This window comes from Pongo abelii, chromosome 16 (assembly GCF_028885655.2).
Source record: "Pongo abelii isolate AG06213 chromosome 16, NHGRI_mPonAbe1-v2.0_pri, whole genome shotgun sequence".
In the NCBI taxonomy this organism is placed as follows: domain Eukaryota; kingdom Metazoa; phylum Chordata; class Mammalia; order Primates; family Hominidae; genus Pongo; species Pongo abelii.
The window spans coordinates 89,465,527-89,488,441 of record NC_072001.2 but is presented as its reverse complement, the minus strand read 5'-3'; the positions used below and the strand labels follow the sequence as shown (position 1 = coordinate 89,488,441).

The 22,915-nt window shown below is 40.0% G+C and overlaps 1 protein-coding gene across 1 annotated transcript in view; it reads right to left on the bottom strand.

Annotated features, from left to right (window-relative positions):
- Positions 1–22,915, bottom strand: part of AGBL1 (AGBL carboxypeptidase 1) — a 534,408-nt gene that overhangs the window by 271,369 nt on the left and 240,124 nt on the right. Inside the window, 1 exon segment of the mRNA XM_009250131.3 lies at positions 6,310–6,490. Coding sequence (XP_009248406.3) covers positions 6,310–6,490 — 181 coding nt within the window.

Here is a 22,915-nt window from a genome sequence, read left to right as displayed (position 1 = left end):
GCCCTGCAAGAATATGTTAAGGTTCTTACATTCTAATTCCCTTAAATATCTACAGCAAAGTAATGTAGGATAGACTTGAGTTCCTGGCTCTGTAACACCAACTGTTTAAACTGCACTGAAAACTGAACGCCTGTGTGCTCAACTTTTCTTATCTAGAAATTGCATAGAAGACCTACATTTGTTGGGCTATAGTGATGATTAAATAAGACAATATATGTAAAGGAACTAGCTTCTTTCTTGGCCCATAAAAGGCGCTGAATAATTTTTTAGATGGGTTCTGTGAGTGCTCTTATTGTAAAATCTTCACAATCCACAGTGGAGTAAACACTACTGGCACTAACTTTAAATGGTCCCAGATTGTTAAAATGGTCAAGATTTTTTATCTGATTTTTATAGTTTGATTTGTTTCCTCTAGTGCATTCAGCTATTACGTTTTAATACCTTGGTGCATTTACTTATAGTGGAGCCTTTGCTCTTTATTGCTGTTTGCCTCTGTTCCACAATGGCCTTGAAAGAAGATAATCAAGTTTTCAGAGTTGTATATACTCTAAGAATCAATACACCCTGGTTCTCCTGTAAATAAAATGTTAGGCTGTTTGTTGACTTTATAAAAATTATTTTGTCACTACCACCCAATAACCGAGATAAAAAGATGGGAAATCATGCTTGACTTTTCCTCTCCCTCACCCCGTGCTCATTTATACATCATGTCTACCTTTAATGCAGTTCAGGAATCACCTGTCTTCTCTCCACTTCCCACTCTAAGCCAGCTACCAATTATCACTTCTGCCCTAAGAAAATCTTTTGACTGCCCATTCTATTTTTACCCCACCTTGGGAAGATTTTTAAGTGTCAAGGAACTGCTGGATCAGTCCTCCTGATTTACTTAGAACTCAGCCCAATTCAACACAAACTACCAGGCCAGAAAGATGACAAAATGTTTGTTTTTTGGTTTGTTTGCTTGTTTGTTTGTTTTTGAACTTAACATAACCTTCCATCTTTGTATTTTCTTTTCCTGTTCAGACATGTGTTGCTAAGAGATCCTTGGCTTGGCAGGACTCCCTAAATTTTGCTGGGAAATCATGCCTTTATTTTACTGGCCACTCTTATCAAAAGCTATCAGGCACTCTCAGAAGCTCCATCACCATCACCACAAAAGGAAACTGGTCTACTTTTACTCATTACTGCAAGCTCCATAAGGCCCATTTTTATTTGTGAGAGAGAAGTAAAGCCTTGTAGGTTAAGTGCCAAGTTCAGGTTTTGGTTCTCTAATCTTTATGCAAGGATTGCCTCTTTGCTGATCAGACAACGCCCAGGACAGTGCTTTCACCTTTAAGAAACCTACTAAGAATGCCCACATTAATCACTTCTATTCAACATAGTACTGGAAGTCCTAGCCACAGCAATCAGACAAGAAATAAAGGGCATCCAAATCAGTAAACAGGAAGTCAAACTGTTACTGTTTGCCAGTGATATGATTGTATACCTAGAAAACCCTAAAGACTCATCCAAAGAGCTCCTACATCTAATCAATGAATTCAGTAAAGTTTCAGGATATAAAATCAATGTACACACACTGCTATACACCAACAGTAACCAAGCTGAGAATCAAATCAAGAACTCAGTCACTTTTGCAACAGCTGTAAAAATAAATAAATAAATAAATAAATAAATAGCCTAGAAATACACTTAACCAAAGAGGTAAAATATCTCTACTAGGAAAACAAAACACTGCTGAAAAAAAATCATAGGTGACACAAACAAATGGAAACACATCCCATGCTCATGGATAGGTAGAGTCAATATTGTGAAAATAACCATGCTGCCAAAAGCAGTCTACAGAGTCAATGTAATTCCTATTAAAATACCATCATCATTCTTCAAAGAACTGGAAAAAACAATCCTAAAACTCATATAAAACCAAAAAAAGAGCCCGCATAACCAAAGCAGTACTAAGCAAAAAGAACAAATCTGGAGGCATCACATTACCTGACTTCAATTGTACTACAAGGCTATAGTTACCAAAACAGCATGGTGCTAGCATAAAAATAGGCATGTAGACCAATGGAACAAAATAGAAAATCCAGAAATAAAGCCAGTACTTAACAGCCAAGTGATCTTTGACAAAGCATACAAAAGCCCAAAGTGGGAAAAGGACATGCTATTCAATAAATGGTGCTGGGATAATTGGCAAGCCACATGCAGAAGAATGAAACTAGATCCTCATCTTTCACCTTATATAAAAATCAACTCAAGATGGATCAAAGACAAATCTAAGACCCGAAACCATAAAAATTCCAGAAGATAACATTGTAAAAACTCTTCTAGGCATTGGCTTAGGCAAAGAATTCAGGACTAAGAATCCAAAAGCAAATGCAACAACAACAATAAAATAAATGAGACCTAATTAAACTAAAAAGCTCCTGCACAGTAAAACAAATAATCAGCAGAGTAAACAGACAACCCACAGAGTGGGAGAAAAATCTTTGCAAACTATGCATCCAACAAAGGACTAATATCTAAAATCTACAAGGAACTCAAACAAATTAGCAAGAAAAAAAATCCCATCAAAAAGTGGTCAAAGGACATGAATAGACAGTTCTCAAAAGATATACTAGTAGCCAACAAACATATGAAAAAAAAATGCTCAACTTCACTAATTATAAGGGAAATGCAAATTAAAACCACAATGAGATACCACCTTACTCCTGCAACTATCGCCATAATTAAAAAATCAAAATGTAATAGATGTTAGCGTAGATGTGGTGCAAAGAGACCACTTTTACACTGCTGGTGGGAATGTAAACTCGTACAATCACTATGAAGAACAGTACGGAGATTCCCTAAAGAACTAAAAGTAGAACTACCATTCAATCCAGTAATCCCACTACTGGGGTTCTACCCAAAGGAAAAGACATTATATGAAAAAGTCACTTGAACACACGTTTACAACAACACAATTCGTAATTGCAGAGATATGGAACCAACCTAAGTGCCATCAACCAATGAGTGGATAAAGAAAATGCAAGATATATATAAATATATATATCAGCATGGAATAAAATGGAAAGAAATAATGGCCTTTGCAGCAACTTGGATGGAGTTGGAGACTGTTATTCTAAGTGAAGTAACTCAGGAATGGAAAATCAAATATCATATGCTATCATTTGTAAGTGGGAGCTAAGCTATGAGGATGCAAAGACATGAGAATGATATACTGGACTTTGGGGACTTCTGCAGGAAGAGTTGGGGGGTGAGGGATAAAAGACTACATACTGGGTACAATGTACACTGCTCAGGTGATGGGTGCACCAAAATCCCAGAAATTACCACTAAAATAACTTATCCATGTAACCAAAAAAAAACCTGCTCCCCCAAAACTGTTAAAATACATTACAAAGGACAAAAGACCACAGTGTCACAAAAAGGAGCCTATTAATAAGAATATACCCAGAGAAAATCAGTGAAGATGAGAACATCAGAAAAAAATAACATATACACAAGATTCAGGTGAACTGCGTTAAGGTTGGAGAGAACTTCACATGGGAAAGTTCAGGCATGGATGAGGGGGGTCAGATTTTATCCATGAGATATCCTAAGGGAGGAATGATTAAAATGGGTGAAGCTCACAGGACAAAGATCAAAACACAGTAAAACACAAATCCACCTGATTATACACAACAGAGTGGGCATGCCCTGAAATAAAATGTCAATCACAGAACTAGTTCTAGCAGAAATTAGATAAACCATGTGTTAGGTATGTTCTAAGGAAGGCTCAGGCACTGAGACTTTTAAGCTCCTTTATCATGAGGCATTATTCATTCAGGCAGTCTCAAGTTTTTTCATAATGATGTGCTATGACCTGTGAATTTTTCCTTCAGTAGAATAACACTATGATTTCCAAGTCCCTTTCAGCCAAAATTGTTTGGGTAATCCAAGTGATCTACAAAGTGCCTTGAGCTCCATGAAGAAAGATGCTATATAAATGAAAAGGTAATTTTAGTTATAATAAATAATGGTAATGATGATAAATGCCAGTGTCACTAAGGAGAAGCTGGCCTGCCATTTGGCAACCCAAAGCAACCAGCTGTGAGCTGGAAATAATGTGTGTCCAGGCCAGGAGGATACTCGTGACTGAGATCACATTAACCTTTAAACCAGAGATCTGGATAAAGCCCCTGGTTTGGAGGTGTAAGCATTTAAAATTGAAGAAACTACAATACTTAATCCCTGAGCTTGAATATTGCCTTGGGTTTCTGAGACCTTTTCCAGAATGGTCAACAGGGAGCATGTTGTCTTCCTCTTCCAACAGAAGAGAAAACTGACTAGGGCAGGAGAAAAGCCAGAATTCCCAACGAATCTTATGACTCTAGATCCAGGGCTCTTTTCATTCTCTACTGGACCTCAGACAATTCCAGCAAAGGAGAGATTTCAGAAAAGAGCCAATTTGGATGAGAAAATGTCAAAATGGGATCATGTCCCTCAAGATGCCTTGCATAACTGTTTTCCATCCATTTAGGCTGAGAAAGCTTGCTAGTAAAAACCTTGGCTGCTCAAGCAGGGAGGAGCCATTCACTGATGTCCCAAAGCTGTTCTCTGCCGTTAAAGGAACACATAGCAAGAGCCGGCTGAGTTCTGTTTGACCAGGAGCGAACACTTCTTTGGGGCCTTTCCAGCTTGAGAGCTCAGAAGGCTAATTTCTTTCCAAGGTCTGATCGAGTTTCTTAGTGAAGGACTTGGCCTCCCAGTTTTCACATGTGCTTAAAGGCCAATCAGTCACCACAGAGAAAGAGAAGAAACCCTGCTCTCTGCCCAACATTCTCTGCCCTCAAATAATCTCCATAAAAAAGTAAATAAAATGAAGTCTGGCAACTGCTAAGCTGGGAGGAGCTCACCTGTGAGGAACACATGGGTACATGGGTGTCTTTCCTTTCTGTGTGTGTGTGTGTGTGTGTGTACTGAAATTTTATTTTTACAGTCTGTAGCTTTTATTTGCTTTCCTTTAACCTGGTTTAACATATTTCATCATTTGGAATTTATGCTTTTCATCTTTTTGTAATTTATCATCTTCATACTTTTAACCTTTTCAACTTATCTATCTTTGGTGCTTATCTTTTGAAGCTAGTCTATTCTTGGCTGTTTAACACTTAAATTTTTTCTTAAAAAATGAATTATTTCATCTTTCTTACATCATTCTGATTTATTTTAAGTCATTTTCATTTTATCTCTTTGAAGTTTTTGTTCTTTTAGTATTTCTTTATAATTCTCATTTTGTCTCTTTCATTTAACGATTTTAATATTGCTCTATTTTATAGTTTTCTAAACTTCTTTTTTGCTTCTTTGATACTAATTTTTATTAAAAATACATTTTCCATTTGTAGATTTTGAATTTTTTTTCCTTCAATATTTTCAGTTTATCTTGTATTCTCTTTTTCTCATAGGATATAATGTCCATTCCTATTCATCTACTACCATGGCAACGGGTGGATTTCTCCTTTGCCCACAAAGTTTGAAAGACATCTTTGTGGATGTTAATCCTGTCACCCTCATGCACCACCTGTGTGACTTTGGGTGCCTCATCTGATGTCTGGGCCTCAGCTCACAAACTCTGAGAATGTGGTCCATTTCAACGGAGCTCACCAGGCACAGGAGCCATGTTTCCCATCATATATTTCGAAGAGTTCTGTAAGGGCTAGGTAAAGAGAAGAATGACCTCAACCTTCTGTTTTTCAGCTGACATTTTTTTTAGCTAGAGGGACACCATTCTTATAGCTGTATCCTATTATAGCTAATTGAGAATAAAGATTTCCCTGTAGTAAATATTAATAAGTAAATAAAAGCATTGGTCTTACTCTGAAGAAATCACAGTTTGAGCCCTGACTTTGTCATTAACCCACCATGTGATTTGGACAAGCCATTTGATTACCCTTTTTTTCCTCCTTTTTAAAAGAAAAATGTTAAACTAGATTTTTCCTCTGCTATTAATTGCCTATGATTTTATAGCTTCCTATTTTTTAATTATTTTGTAGAGACGGGGTCTCACTGTGTTACCCAGACTGGTCTTGAACTACTGGTCTCAAGCGATCCTCCTGCCTAGGCCTCAATTCTATACCTTTCTATTCAAAGAAACCATGAGACTGACATCAGTGTGTATGGAAAGTATGCTGTTATTTGTACCAGAAAACAGAAAACCAGGAGTTTATTCTTGACAGAGTACCAAGGCCTCTCCAATCACGCCCACTTGGTGAAATGACAGTGTTACTATGGTAGCTTAAATGCAGGTTTGGCTGAGCCAGGTGCCTGACATACTTGCCGTTGATGACACCATCTGGGTTGAGCATGGGTATGATCTTGAAGATGAAGTTTTCCCTCAAGAGCCTAGCCACAGGATCACTGCTGACCAGGAACTCCAAGGTACCCTTCATCACCCAACTGGCATTGCTCTCTCCTGGATGAACTCGAGCGGTGATTACCTGATATGGACGATGTCCTGTAGAAAAGGGACATAAGAAAATTAAACCCAAATTTGCTTTCCATTTCCATCAAGATGTTCTCCAGGGGACCAGATTTTCCCATGATTGTCATGAGGTTTTAAACAGATTGATTGCTTCTAACACATATCTGGTCTACATTTACCCATTTTCCATCTTCCTCTATGGTCTGCAAGACTCAAGAAAGTATGAAGGTACAGCTCAAGGCTGTCATCAAAAATGTAACTACTTGGTGGTATGAAAAGAACCCAAGAAGCAGATTTTATCAAGATCACAAAAGAAATAACTAATTCTCCAGAGTTCAATAGCATGATGCTAGATGTCACAGATCTGAGATGGATTATCTTCATCTGTCACCACCTCTGGGATCTCAGGCAAATGAATTAATTTCTTTGACACTATCTCCTATCTATAAAATGGGGACAATAATACTGACTTTATGTGGTTGTTATAAAAAACAAAAAGAAGTAAATATAAAGCACTCACTATATTGCTTGCCATTCAGTATGTGTTAGCTCTTTCCCTCCTCATTTGTAAAGTCTGTGGGTGGGATGGTCCCTCTCATTCCTTAGCAGAAATAGAAGGCAAGTAACAGAAGCTGTGTCTTTGGAACTCCATGACTGTAAGACCCTGAACCCAATCCTTGAGAGAGATTTGACAGAAGAGTTAAATACCTGGAAGCTCAATCTTGGAGTCACAATGCTTGCTTCACTTTGCAAAGGGAGTCAGGAAAACACTCTCTGCCCAGTTACAGGTAGTGTATTGACATGAACAGTCTTTATGGAGAATGTGCTGATGAGGGAAAGATAGGAATGTCTTCCCTCCTTTGTTTATAGAAGATAGCTGGAGTATCATAGTGCTGAAATGCATTCTAAAGCCATGTCTGGGCTCAGGTGGAAAATGTGTTTTGATTCATTTACTGACATCTGTGTATATATACACACACACACGTATATGATTTTATATATATACACATATATATGAATATATGATTTTATATATATACACACACACATAGATACAATAGAATACTATTCAACCATAAAAAAATGGAATTCTTTCATTTTCAGCAACATGGATGAGTCTGAAGGACATTGTGTTAAGTGAAATAAGACACACACGGAAAGACAAACATGATACGATCTTACTCATACAGAATCTAAAAAACAGTAGCCTTTTTGAAGATACAAACTGTGTCTCAAATTGTGCACAAAGAAAGAAAAAATTGAATATCTTTTGATAACAGAGCTACAGAATAGGCAATGGAAGATATAAAGAAAACACTTTAAAATTACTGAATGATGTTATTATCATCAACTAAGACCAAAAAAAAAAAAAAAAAAAAAAAACCTCAAGACTATCTGTCTCTTCCGTATTTCTGCTGACAGCCATTAATCCACTGAGGTCTAGATTTAAGGGGTGTAGATCAGTGCATTTTTACTGACTATGGTGAAAACAGGTTACTTCAGCTCCTTGTAGGTCACCTATACACTGGAGGTAACACTCAGCTATATTTTCCCTTAAGCAGGTGTCTTGAGCATATTCCAAGAACTGCAGGAGCACTGGGTAGAAAAAGTTGAATAAATTATAGTCCTTGTTCTCTAAGAGGCCACAGCATTTGTCAGTAGTGACAAATATGAAAGAAAATAATTGCAAGTGAGCTAATGGAGGTGTATACAAAACACCAAAATAGATATGACTGAGAGAGGTAAGGCCATTTCCAGAGATGTGATGGTATTCACACTGGATCTTGCAGAATAAGTATTATTTACCAGATGGAGACGGTGAGGAGGGTCTTCTGAACAAAGAAAGGGACATATGTCAAAACCAGTGGCACAAAAGTCGATGAATTAAAAAATGAAGACAAGTTATGTGTGGCTCAAGCAAAGAGCTAGAGATGGTGGAACATAAATTTTTAAAAGTAGGCTAATATTAAACTGGTAAGATCCTTTCTTACATATTTTGTTCAGGGATTTGGACTTCATCCTATAGATCAGACATTCTCAACCATGGAGTCAGTGTCTCACTGATATCCTGTGATAAGTAACAGAGTATATTGCAGAGTCATCAATTACCAGTAAAAGTGCAAGCCCTTGCTTATGATATTACATACACGGCACAAACTGCCGCTCACGTGCCCAGTAGCCTTTCTCCCTTTCTTTCTTATTACCAGAGCCCTGATTTTTGAAGGGGAAGGAATTTGCCCATATTAAAATACTAGCTTCATGGATCCTTTTGTAGGTAGGAGTGGCCATGTGACACAGTTGTGTCCAGTGAGATTTAAATGTTACTAGAGTGTGAGTCCTTCTGGAAAACTAATTAAAGGGGACAGTTTCATCTGGTAAATGCCTACTTGGTTTTTGTGTCTTGTCCTTCGCCCTTCTTCTTCCTCCAGTTTTGCACATAGATGTGATACCTTCAGATGAGAAAGCCAACTTGAGAATCAAAGTCACATGCTAAAGATGGTGACTATAAAAGTAGAGGGAGCCAGGGTTTTTGGCAAATTCCTTAAGCAGCTATGCCACATTTTCACCAGCTTCTTCATTACTTCTGGGTGTTTGAGAACAGTAAACCACTATTTGGTTGGGCCACTGTACTCATGTTTTGCTACACCCTGTTAAACTCAATGTAAGATCAGGTTTAAAGTCATCCCTATAATAATATTACCTTGAATGACATGCATTCATGTGTGCTTTCTAGATTGTGGAGAAAAGAGTGAAATAGTTGTAGGGAGAACGATATTTGATACGTGTGTTTTAGAAAAGAACAATTGAGAACCGCTCTCTTAAGAAAAAGGGAGATGATGAATTTTCATCAGAAGAAATATATGCCAAAGGCTGCGCTTTATAAAACGAATTTGGAAATTATTGTAGATGACACGTTTACCCAGTCAGGGACAGTATAGCATAGTGAATTAGAGAACAACTTTAGGAGCCATATTTCCAGGGTTCAAATTCCAGCCTCAACATTTTTAACATGAGATGAGTTATGTAAGTTTCTGAAAAAAAACAGGCAATGGATTTGTCTTACTTTTTCCAGGCTTCCATAGCAGAATACCATAGACTGGGTGGCTTATAAACAACTGAAATTTCTTTTTTACAGTTCTGGAGGCCAAGAAATCTATGCTTAAGATGCCAGCAAATTCTGTGCCTGGTGAGGCTCCGCCTTCTGTTTCTTAGATGACTCTCTTTTTACTGTGTCTTCACATGTGGAAGGGACAACTGAGTTCCCGCAAGCCTCTTTTCTTAAAGTATTAATCCCATTTATGAGGAAACTACCCTCATGACCTAATCAACTTCCAAAGGTTCCACCTTCTAACACCATCACTTTGGGAATTAGGATTTCAACATATAATTTTGGGAGGACATACATATTCAGTCCATAGCAGATTAGGTGTTCTGCACATAGGACTAATGACTCACTAACTGAAACTTTTCTAAAAAAAAGAATGTTGGAAAGAAGGAGATGTACAGTTAGCTAGCTGGGCACAACTGAAATTAACGGGAGGTCAACTTTCCTACTATATCATTTGCTCACAGTTGGTTTCGCTTTTTCCAAAGCAAGCTGTGTTGGCACACCAATAAAAAGCTTGTTTTGAAATAAAGAGGCTTGATGAATTTGTACCCAATCAGTATCCTATTTTCAGTTCTATAATTCCATATCACTCTCTTTGTGATTTTTGAACTATGTTCATTTGCAGCATATTGGACAACAATAGTAAGTGCTTTCAGCCCAGCAAGAAGAAATAAAAAATGGCTTAAGCTCTTGTAAATTTTTGAGACTAACAAAACACTTCCATTGTCTGGGCCAGTTGGCTTCCATTGCCTGACATACCCAGCACAACGCAGTACATTAATCAATAAGCCAAATGCAAGCTCTAACAGACAGCCATCAACAATGTGTTTCTTTCCATTGGAGAGTCAAGTTGATAATCTGCTGTATTGTAATATACCACAAGACCTTGCAGGCTGTTCTAGTATCCTGAAGAAGCAAATGGGTACAACAATGGAATCTCATGAAGACATAAGCAGTATTTTAACCAGTTCTAGTTGGCTTTCCTCTCTTCCCCTCTGTGATTTAAGACAATTTTGCAGTCATGTTGGTAAGTTAAACTTACAAGACCATTCAGTTGTAGCAGCAAATGGTACTCCAGAGAACTCATAATGGACAACAGCTGTAAATAGTATGCACCACACATACCATGTGGTTTTTTCTTGCAATTGACAATCTCAGTCTTAGTAACTCATGTCTGCTTAGGGTCAGGCAAAAAGTGCCAAATATTTGCATTTATTTTTTTCTGCAATTAATAAAATATGTTTCAGTGACCACCACAGTCTATGGGGGAGTCATGGTTTGGACAGATTTTAATTCTTAAAGCTACATATTGAATTTATAGTGGTAATGACACCTGTAAAGAGAGATTTGGAACAAGTAGGGGACTGAATAATACCTAAGAGATATCAGGCCTTTAGGCCAATGAAAAGTTGAGTAAAAACTGAAGACATGTGTGATGATAAACATGTGTACCCAACTATATAAACATCCATTCATTTATTCCTTCTTTCTTTCAACAATACATATTAAGCTTCTACTGGCACTCTGCAGGGTCCTGTAGATTACAAGACAAATAATGGTTTTTTGCTCTCAGGAAACTAATAACAGTCTGGTAGGAAAGAAAGGCACACAGATAATTGCAATCCAATGTGATCAGGGACATTCATCAGGATATTTTCAAGCACAGTGGAGTAATCATTGTGACATCATTTATACTAATGCAAACAACTGTAAATGACTTAAATGCACATTCATAGGAAACCAGTTGAGGAGGAGGGGGGAGGAGAGGGGAGGAGGGGGGAGGAGGACATCGAATGAGGAGGGAGAGGAGGGAGGGGGAGGGTGGAGGAGGAGGGAGGAGGGGGAGGGTGGAGGAGGGAAGATAAGGGAGGAAGAGGGAAGAAGGGGGAGGAGGAAGGGGGAGGAGGGGGAGGAGGGAGGAGGAGGGGGAGGGGGAGGAGGAGGAGAATAAAACAAACAAGGTAATTTTTAAAAGTCAGATAGGAAAACCAGTTAGGATCCTAACATATGAAAATAAAACAGTTCTTTGCTTCAAATACCCAAAGGATGCACACATCACTTTAAATTATTTGGACTGGATAGTGGTCGCCCATCAGAACCCTTCACTTTATGTGACCATTGAGAGTCTTCATCCATGAAGTGGCAGACAGGACTATGTGCCCGTTCATGTATTCAACATTTATTGGATATCATCTTCTGTGTGTCAAAGACTATACCAAACCCTGAGGATGTCAAGTAGTGTTAGACAAAGTTTCTGTCCTCAAAGAACTCCCACTTTCCCCATGGGAAACCAATAGGTATTTATGGGAAGTAAAATAATTTAAGACTTTCAGAAATTTTCCTCTACTAGAAAAGTGTTTCTCAAACTTCAAAGTGTGTGTGAATCCTCTGGAGATCTTGCTGAAATGCAGATTCTGTTCCAATGAGTCTGAGGTGATGCCTGAGACTCTGCATTTCTACCAAGCCCCCAGACGGTGCCAAAATTAAAGAATCAGACTTTTGAGGAGCAAAGCTCTCCCTGTTCAAAAGAGATATAGTATGAGGCGCACGAGTAATTTTATTTTTTCTAGTAGCCACATTTTTAAAAAGCAATGTAAGGTGAAATTAATTTTAATAATATATTTTAACTCAATAGATAGTAAAAATGACTATTTCAATATGTTATCATATGAAAAAATGATGAATGAGACATAGATATTGAGTGAGACTTTTTGGTGCTAAGTTATCAGACTTTTGGGGGTATACTTTATACTTGAACCACAGAGCAATCTGGACTAATCACTTTTAATTACTCAATAGCCTCAGGAGGCTCGTGGCTGCTGGATTGAAAGATGCAGCCCTAGACCCTCTGCCAGCTTGCTAACTAAAGCCCCTCACCACGCTGAATAGTAAAAGTTTATTATACCCCAATGGAACAGAGATGTGACATTGAGAAAATGAATAACAGAATAAGGTTTTTTCCCCTCAAAACATTCTGTTTTGCTGCCTTCTTTCTCACAAAACTATCCAATTTCAAAATATTACAAACTCGTATTTCTTTGCAAAGGGTAATCTCGCCTTCTTATTTTGTACCCTCTGTCTCTAAACTATAAGAAAGTGAGCTCACATAATGGGAATAAATGAAAAGAAAATCAGCAAATCTATTCCTGGGCAATTTTCAGATAACCAAGAGGAAATGGTGTAATCGAGGCTGAGATAACAATTCTAGACTCTGAATAAAGATGAGCCAATCCATCTGCATTCCCTCATCTGCATCAAACTGTACAGATTTTTCTGGAAATTTTGTTACATTATAATATGCTGGGAATAAAAAATAATACATCTGTGCTATAATGATACATAATATATACAGTATAATAATAAAGTATTTGGGTTGGGTTTGAGAAATTTACTACACACAGAAACGGCAGTCACTTGGGAGAAGTGTGTAATCGCATCAGGAAAATTGCAGACAGATGCTGTGCACCCGCCCCCATCAATCTATCAGCTGATTTCACTTAGGGATGTTTGCAACTGTGCTGCAGACCTGCCGGCTGGCTCACTTGTATCCCACGCTACTAGCTCCTTTGCCCCCAGATCTCCCTGGTAAAATTAACACTGCCAGGAGGAAGCATTAACTGCTTCCCTCAAGCTTCAGGAGTTCTCATGAAAGCTCCTGACACCTCAAGGCCAGATCACTTCTGTTTGGCTGTTCATGGCCAAGTCTCAAGCAATCCCCTTCCAGAGCTCCTGCCCTGAGCGCTACCTCAATGGAGCCCACGCGGTACAGCAATCTAGACACATAATCAAAATGAGATGGGAAGGGGACCGTGACATGCTCCACGAAGACTCATTCAACACATCCCACCCTGTTATACTTTATTACATTTCACCAGGTTTAGACATATTATAAAGCACTGAGAGATAAAAATCTTGAAGAAAGAGAAAGCTATTGATTTAATTCAGAAAACTTTGAAATACATTCTAGTGAATAATTTTGCTCTCAGGTCAGATAAGTTTCTTGCTCTGCTCTTTCCCACATTATTTGCCTGAAAAAAGGTATTAGAACAGGAGAAAGATCCAAAATCCTTGAGGAAGCAGGCTCTGGGCTCCGGGACAGAGTTTCCTCTAGAAGCAAAGTATCTGCCCCCACAGCATTGCAGCAGGCTGAAGTGGGTCAATTTTGTTGCAGGATGCCGTTACACATCAGCGAAGAAGGGCAGGGAAAAGGTGAGAGGAGTGAGAGGAAACAGTGTGAACTCATGTGCAATGAAATGTTTTATTATTTTTATTTTTATTTTTTTTGAGATCGAGTCTCACTCTGTTGCCCAGGCTGGCGTACAGTGGTGCAATCCCAGCTCACTGTAACCTCCACCTCCCGGGTTCAAGAGATTCTCCTGCCTCAGCCTCCCGAGTAGCTAGGATTACAGGCACCGCCACCATGCCCAGCTAATTTTTGCATTTTTGTGGAGGTGGGGTTTCACCATGTTGGTCAGGCTGGTCTTGAACTCCCGACCTTCAGTAACCCACCTGTCTCAGCCTCCCAAAGTGCTGGGATTCCAGGTGTGAGCCACTGCGCCCGGCCCAATGAAATATTTCAGATAAGCAATTAGAATTTTTTTTTTTTTTTTTTTTTCACATACTGAATGCCTACTTTCTTCAGTGCAGCATCTCTCAGGAATCTTGGGCTTCCTCCAAACCCTTTGCAGCTCCAGCTATTTAAGACAGCTGACATTTAGACAGCAGAAAAACCACCACATGAGAACAGCACAATGAAGAAATGACAGTCCTGAGCCATAAGGACCAATAACATAGAAGGTGAAAAATGTAAGAGTCTGAAGCTGAAAAACAGATGTCACCAGCTGACCAGAGCAGAGCTGTTCAAAATGGAAACCGTGTCAGGAAATTTCTATAGCTAGGTTACTTGCTTTGAGAGGTGGATTGTTTTACTCTCACGAAGCTTAGCATAGTTCAGGTCATTTGCGGAGTTCTGGAGGTGTTCAAGGAATGGGGGAAAGTCAGCAACAGGGAAGTGGCCTTGCTGCTTTGTTACTCCACAAACAGAATTAAGAACTGTTATGGGCTTATGTTAATTTAAATAGAGCTATTATATTTTAAAATTAAGGCTGAGCTGCTGGTTTATGGTAAGAAATGGAAGGAGAGAGGAAGGAAAGAAATCGGAGAAAAATAAAAAGAAAGGGAATGATAATTATTATTATTATTATTATTATTATATTATTATTGTTACTGCTGCCACTGTTCACTCAAAATGACTACAGCGGTGGCCTGCCAGTTCTCCACTTACATAACCTGATGAGGGTATTTCAGATTTCCAGTTGCTTGGCAACCTGCCTTTTATGTTTAAGCCGTTTAAATGTATTCACCTTTTGAATTAGGTGTATTCACAGATGACTGGGCAACAAGAGCGAGCCCCTGGCAGGCCAAGAGCTCCTAGGATGCGTAGAATCAACACAGTGTGTGGGGAGCAGGTCTGGTCAGAGAGCCTGACGGAGGCTATTAGGACACATTTAGGCCTGAAAATGGGAAATTGAGATCTGCATACAAAGTCTTTTGCTGCTTGCAAACGGTCTCGAAGACTTATTTCTGGCCCCTTGGTTTCAAAGTTTGCTTCTGCCATCCTAAAACCTTCCTGCGGGTCTGTGTGGCATACCAGCAGTGGCCAGAGACAATGGCTTAAAGATGTGTCCCCCTGCACAGGGGCATGTCCCCCCACTCCCCTGACCCCCATCCCCTGGGACTGATGTGGGGAAGGTACCCTGCATTGCCACCCTTCTAGTCAACTCTTCTGGAAATGTGGCGGGCGAGGGGGTCCCACAAGACATCTACATCACAGAGGTACCTGGCACCCAGAGCGTTACTAAGTCCCATCATTTCCACCTCCTAAATACCTTTCTGGATAATTTCCATCCTCTCCATTCCTATTTCTTCCAAATACTCAGTGGCTCCCCATTGGCCTCAAGATAAAATCAAGACTTCTTATTGAGGCACAAGGCCCTTCATGATCTGCCTTCCCAATGGGAGATGTTCACCCCATGCCACAGACCCCCACCTGCACCCCCACAGTACAATTTGGTTCAATATGCTCTGTTCTGCTCCTGATCCTTGCACAGGCCCCTCCTTCTGCAGGAAAGCCCTCTCACGCCCTCTCTTCTTGACCAGCTCCCTTGGACTTCCGGTTACCTCGCGTTTCACCCATTCCAGGCGGGATTTCCTTCTTTCCTCCTTTAGAGACTGAATTAAGTACTCCAGTGCCTGTGCTCCTATGCTGTCTGGCCCTAATTTCTACCATGGCATGGGTCATTTCAGTCTATCCTGCCTTGTACTTCTAGATTTCTCTATCTGTCTTGAGCCAGAACAAGCCTCAAGGCAGGGAAGACACACAGGGTCCTTTACCCCTAAGTTTCCAGTCTGCCTGGAGCCAACACACTTTGTAAGATTCAGAAAAATATTTGAGACCTGAAAAAGAAAATGTATCAGCTCCAAAACATGAAAAGAAACTATTAAATTGAAATAAACATTTAATTGTCCAAAAAATAGAATATTACGTCAACTTCATTAATTGTTAAATTTAGTATTCATAAGAATGTCATTGACTTTGAAAGCAATTTATAGGTAAGATTTCCACACTTCAAAAGAATTCCCAATTACAGAAAATGATGGCAAAAGAGTCACTCATAAATTAAATATCATCCATAGCCAAATAGTTGTAAAAGCAAACATGAAATTATTTCAAATTCAGTGACAAAAAGGATATTTAATGTGGGTTGTGATTGCATTTTATTATGTTTAATATGCTGTATGATGGGCCCTCCAATTCTTAAAGTACCTCAGGCCTAAAAAGGATTTTTAAAGGGCCCTGAGTATATGTGTTTAATTCAATTTTGTTTCCCCAGTAATTAGAAACCAGCACAGTGACTGGTACACACACACACACCCCCCCACACATCTTATAAATAATGTGGATTAGAACAACAAAGAGTAGTGAGTAGGATATCACCCTGTCTGAGAATAAGGCAGGCATTAAAGGCAAGAATTTAAAAAGTTCTGCTGTGTAGCCATTAAGAGACGTGGCTCCAGAGAGGATTCATATGAGAATGAGTAGCTTTCAAAGGACACAGTTTGAAAGTTGGAGCCAAATAAAACAGATTTTTAAGCCAAGCATGTGCATAAATGGCCCTGTAAATGAACAGGAAGTTAATGGAAATACTTCTTTTTTCTTGCAGGGTTTAGAGACAGAGAGAAAGAAAAAAACACCAAAGAAACAGAGAGAATGACACAGATATATCCCTATGGATAGGCCATAGGGAGGGAGAGAGGGAGGGGAAAGGGAGGGAGGGAGGAGAAAAGGAAGAAAGAAGGAAGGAAGCAAGGAAGGGAGGGAGGGAGGAGAAAAGAAAGGAAAGAAGAAAAGAAGGAAGGGAACAAGGAAGGGAGGGAGGGAGGAAAAAAGGAAGGAAAGGGCCGGGCCCAGGTGGCTCATGCCTGTAATCTCAGCTATTCAGGAGGCTGAGGCAGGAGAATCACTTGAACCTGGGAGGCAGAGGTTGCAATGAGCTGAGATCGCACCACTGCCCTCCAGCCTGGGCAACACAGTGAGACTCTGTCTCAAAAAGAAAAAAAAAGGAAGGAAGGAAGAAAGGGAGGGAGGGAGGCAGGCAGGCAGGGGAGGGAATGAGAGAGGGAGGAAGGGAACTCTGGGCCCAAAGTATCTGTCTGTGTGACCAAAGTTGTCTATCATGTGAGAATTTTTTGGTCATCAGTTTTTCCTGAGCAGTATATAGATTTAAAAGTCCCCAGGAAGTCATTTAATACAAGCCTAATGACATCCCTCTAGTGCCTTGGTTTAAAACAATCCCCTAGACCATGCCAAAGGATTGTGCCAGAGATAGGCCTTACAGATTGCATGTAAATGGATATTTTACAAATCAAGTCATCATTTAAATTTACTTTGAGAGCTCTCAATTTTGAAGCACCCTGCTATGAATCTTTCTGAAAAGTTAAAGAGTTCTCACAGTTGTTTTTTAAGTGAGACACAGCTACATGGTTAAGATTGGACTGCTCTGCTGCAAAGCCCTTGAAACCAGCTCTGAAACTCTGTAGAGAAGGGCAAATAAGCTGTGTTGAGATCACTATGTCCTGTGTCAGTGAGCAGGATGGACTTGGGTTAGAACCTCGACTCTGCCCACTCTCCATGGCTAGTCATTGAAGTACCCTGAGCTTCACAGCTTTACTTACAAAACTGGGGAAAATAATGGTCCCTAACTCATGGGATTGTTGTCAAACTTAAATATGATAATGCATGTAAAGCATTTTGCAAAGTACATGGCACACATCAATTGCCCAATCAATGCAATTAGTTAAGTTGTATAATTACTAGCATTATTATTAAGGAAAATTATATTATTATTATTCAAACTGTACTCAGTCAAATGAATGAGTGAATACATTATTGGTGTGGCCATATCTAGTTTGAATGAGAACCACTCAAATTTGACTTTAAAAAGTTTTCTGTAAAACATAAAAATTTAGAAAGATGGAAATAATGAAGAGTGGAAATTATCGTATTAATTTATGTAATAATATTATCATATTCTCTTCCATGTGGTTAAGGCAGTATCCTTCATGGTTAAGAACAAGGGTTTTCAGGTAATCAGAGGGACTGAGATCTAAACTAAAGTGACCGGCCAGGCACGGTGGCTCATGCTGGTAATCCCAGCACTTTGGGAGGCTGAGGCAGGCGGATCATCAGAGGTGAGGAGTTCAAGACCAGCCTGACCAATATGGTGAAACCCCACCTTTACTAAAAATACAAAAATTAGCTGAGCGTGGTTGTGGGTGCCTGTAGTCCCAGCTACTCGGGAAGCTGAGGCAGGAGAATTGCTTGACCTGAGGAGGTGGAGTTTGCAGTGAGCCAAGATTGCTCCATTGCACTCCAGCCTGGATGACAAGAGTGAAACTCCATCTCAGGAAAAAAAAAAAAAAAAAAAAAAGAAAGAGAAAAAACCGAAAGTGATCAACTATCCTTCTCTGTTAAGAGCTGTCCAAGTTTTAGCACTGAAAGCAAATGTTCAGGTGAACTCCTCCATCCTGGGAAAACTGGGAGAGTTGGTTGCCCTGAACCCTCTCCCTGCCACTGAATTTGTGGCTTGACTTTGCATATGTTACTTACACACAGCCTCAATTTATTCAGCTGTGAAATGGGTATAATAATAATAATAATCCCATCTCACTGCATTGTAAAAATTAAAGGAGACAGAATAAAGAGCTTAGCCTAAGCCAAATACATAGGAAATGCTCTGTATCACCTATTTGTAAGCCCCTGTGAAATCAGCATAGCTCTTGGAATGGTCCAGTTGGAAGCTGAAGCTACTCAGCACTTATGTGAAAAACAGCACTGGATTACCAGGGCTGGCTCAGTGATTGTATTTCCCCTGTTCTGTTGAGGCAAAGGGGTCTCTAGAAGACCGGCCCCTGGAGACAGACCCCCAAAAGAAAGTGGCAAGAAAGGAAGGCTGATGGGAAGGGAAAAAATTTCCACTGACACAGAAATATCTTCTGTGGTAATCAGCATTGACGGGAAAGGGAAATAAAGGGAATTTATGTGACAGTTTAATAGGGTTTTGTGAAATATGATATTATTTTAAAGTTTGCCTGAGTGGGGCAGACAGCACATTAAGGTAACTCCAGCTCTAAAAAGATGACAATACTGCATTTTAAACTCTGAAATTTGCCCCACTCTTTCTTTGCTGTATTATGAAGAGTGTTATATATTTGCGTTATACATACATATGTACACACTGTGGTGTGACTGTTTTGGATGCTAAGTTGGTCCGTAGGCAAAATGAAGCATGAAGCCCAGGTTTGTAATGCCTGGATGTTACACCAGGACTTAAATTCCCATCCAGATATTACAATCTATTTTTTTCCTACCATCGTTATTTGTTTTAATGGTCTCTATTCTACCGTGGGAAAGAGGAGAGGACCACAGCAGGATATGTATCTTATGAGCATGAGTTTTTTTCTTCAGGCAATCATACAAATAATACCTGCTCATGTTATCTCTAGAGGATAAAAACAGAGAAATCAAAGATGACCTCCAAATCACCAGGTCCTTGAACCCCCGGTGCAGGAATGGGCTAGGAATATCTGGCTCCTGGACCTAGTGAGCATGGCAGCCCCCAACTGGACGAGAGCGGCCGTAACCTACTCCACGTGGTAACTTAAAGCTGGCTTAGATTAATGTACTAGGAACCACTTACTCTGAGATGTCACTTATATAAAATAAGCTTGTAAATTATAATATAAAATAATGTAATGAGAGAAGCCTTTGGGACCTGATAAGAAATAATGAAAATGGAGACTTGGAAAAACAGGACTTGTTAGCACTGACCAGCAAAAATTGTGCTCTCATTTTAGGAGTCTGATACTGTTACTTTAGAGCAAAAATGCTGCTAGAGTAGGCAAGGCCAGTCTTCAGGCTGTGAGAACTACCATATCTTCAACAGCCAGCTCCCTCTGCTCTGATTCTGTGCTGAATAAGCTGCCTTCTGCGATGTATTTCAGTGTCCTGAGTGGCTCGCCTCAACAGGACTGAGACACGCCATGTGAGTGACCTCTTCTGGTTCTTAGTAAAGGTATGCACATATGCGAGTATATATTTAATTAAAAATTAATAGATTTGTGATTTTTAAAATCCATCTCTTGGGACATTGGTCCATCTAATCCAATACACCCAGATGAATGGAAGAAATCAAGTATCTGAGACTGCAAAGTGAAGGCTAGGACTGGGTCCGTGGTGGTTCTGCACCATTAGGCCAAGCCAGAAAAACCTCATCAGCATAATCCTGACTTATAAAGACCTGGCCCATCTATCTGGCTTTCCCATATAGACAGGATCATAAATTAATATGGTCTAGCTCAGTAGAGCCCCTATAATCTGTTTTGCCCTGTGCCACCATTTGCAAGGTGATTTTAGAAAAGGGGAATTTAAGAGTTAATAACTATGCACTGAAGCATCAACTTTACCCAAAGATAAATCTGGCCTTTGCCTTTGGCTAATTAGAGGAGACCCCCTGTGCCCCTAGAATGTCCTAACTGATTTGAGTATATTTGCTTGGGTGCATTGGCACCAGGACTGTCTAACAATGTGACTTAAGATGAGAGCTTGAGCCATGCCCTAGCCCTAGCAGTTCCAAGCTCTGGAGGAACTGGAGACTAAAGGTATTAGCCCAGCCTCTGCAAGGAGAGAGACTACAGGTCAGCCACATAGGCAGTATGCAATCAAGCCCCAGTGCAAACTCTAGACAAGGATTGGATGAGCTTCCCTGGTTGGCAATACTTTACACCTGTTATCACACATCATGGCAGTGAGGAAGTAATGCCAACCAGGATTCCACAGGAAGAAAAGGAGCAGAATCTCTGCATTTCAACTCCTCCTGGACTCTGCCCTATGCATCTCTTTCTTTGCCTAGCTCTAATTTGAATTATTTCCCTGTAATAAATTATCACTGCGTGTAATAACTTTCAGTGAGATGTGCAGTGATCCAGCAAATCATGGAAACTGAGGGTGATTCTGGGAAGTTCCCAAACTTGCAGTTGGTACAGAGTGAGGGCAGTTTTGCAGGAACTGTTCAGACTTTAAAGTTTAGGTAAAAATATATCCCTAACACTGACCTTCTTCTCATCTAGCTGACAATTGTCTCTGATTCTGACATCAGTGACATCCTTCTGACATCTTTCTCCTTTGTCCCATTGAGTCTCTAACTTGGAAGGAAGGCTTAAAACACATACCATATTCTCAACTAAAAGCTTGGCACCTCTCTAGCATAATTCTGCTCTCCATATGCTCACATAGCCATAAGCTATATTAGACAAATGCCTACTCAGATCCAACTTGATTTAAGACCCACCAACTTGTCCGTAGCAGTTTGGCTGCCTGGCTCACCAGACTCTGAGAATGTGAATGCGTCAAGTAGGACTCCACCCTTCCTTTCCCAACATGAGCCCTGCCTAGCCATTGGCAGTGGCCCAATAGAATGCATTTCTTTATGGTATTCTTTCACTTCTCCTTCACCCACGGCTCCCACACCTAGGTCTTCTACCCTTTGTCAAAACTCAGTAAACTATAAAGTAACTGAACACAGAAGAAGCAGCAGTGCAAAGTACAAATTTTTAGGGCCAGCTAAGGGCTACACAAGAGACTGTGTTTCTTCCCTGTATGTACTTGCTCATGTGGTCAGCACAGCCGAGTACCTTTTTTGCATCAGGTACCATGAAAGACACTAGGGATGGATTAGTGAAAAGGTCAACATGACACGAGAACAAGAGAATTCAAGGAGTTTAATATGATGCTACAAATCAAGATCATGAGTTCTGTACCTGACATGGTTTGGCTCTGTGTCCCCTCCCAAATCTCATCTTGAACTGTAATCCCCATGATCCCCACGTGTTGAGGGAGAGACCTGGTGGGGGGTGACTGGATCATGGGGGCAGTTTCCCCCATGCTGTTCTCATGATAGTGAGTGAGTTCTCACAAGATCTGGTGTTTTTATAAATGTTTGGAAATTCCTCCTTCATGCTTCTCTTTCCTGCTGACTTGTGAAGAAGGTGCCTGCTTTCCCTTCTGCCATGATTATAAGTGTCCTGAGGCATTGCCAGCCAAGTGGAAATGTGAGTCAATTAAACCTCTTTTATTTATGAATTACCTAGTCTTAGGCAGTGTGAGAACGGACTAATATAGCACCTTTCAAGGCAAACCCATGCCCAAATATCATCTTACCAGGGGTCAGATAGGCTGCCTTGGGTCTAACCAAAAGGCAAGGGAAGAGTTTAACCCAAGTGGCTGAGTAGAGAAGGAGTGTGACAGATTCCACAAAGGGAAACCAAGAATCTGTAGCTTTAGGACCAGACAACAAATTAAGGCACATTTACTATGTGTCTATCATTGACTAAGCACTGTGGTTGTTTTGACCCAAATTATCCTCAAGACAGCTCATGATGAATGTGCTACTGTAAGCACCATTTCACAAATCAGAATACTGAGGCTGGGTATAATTAAGTGACTAGCTCAAGATAATACGGAAAAAAAATGTCCTAAAGGCTGGGTTCCAAAGCAGGCAGTCTGGCTCCTGTGTGCCACATTCTTAACTAAGCCCTGCTACATCTCCAAAGAAATAGTTTCATGAGAGATACCCATGGAGCAAATCAGGAGCTAAAAGCAGAGTCAAGAACTCTGAGGTTCTCCTTTTAGCCAGATAGATGCATGAGGCAAGTGTTTGACTGATGATCCTCAATTAATGGGTTTTAGACAGACAACCTAGCTCACTCCATTCCACAGACTGTGCTCTAAC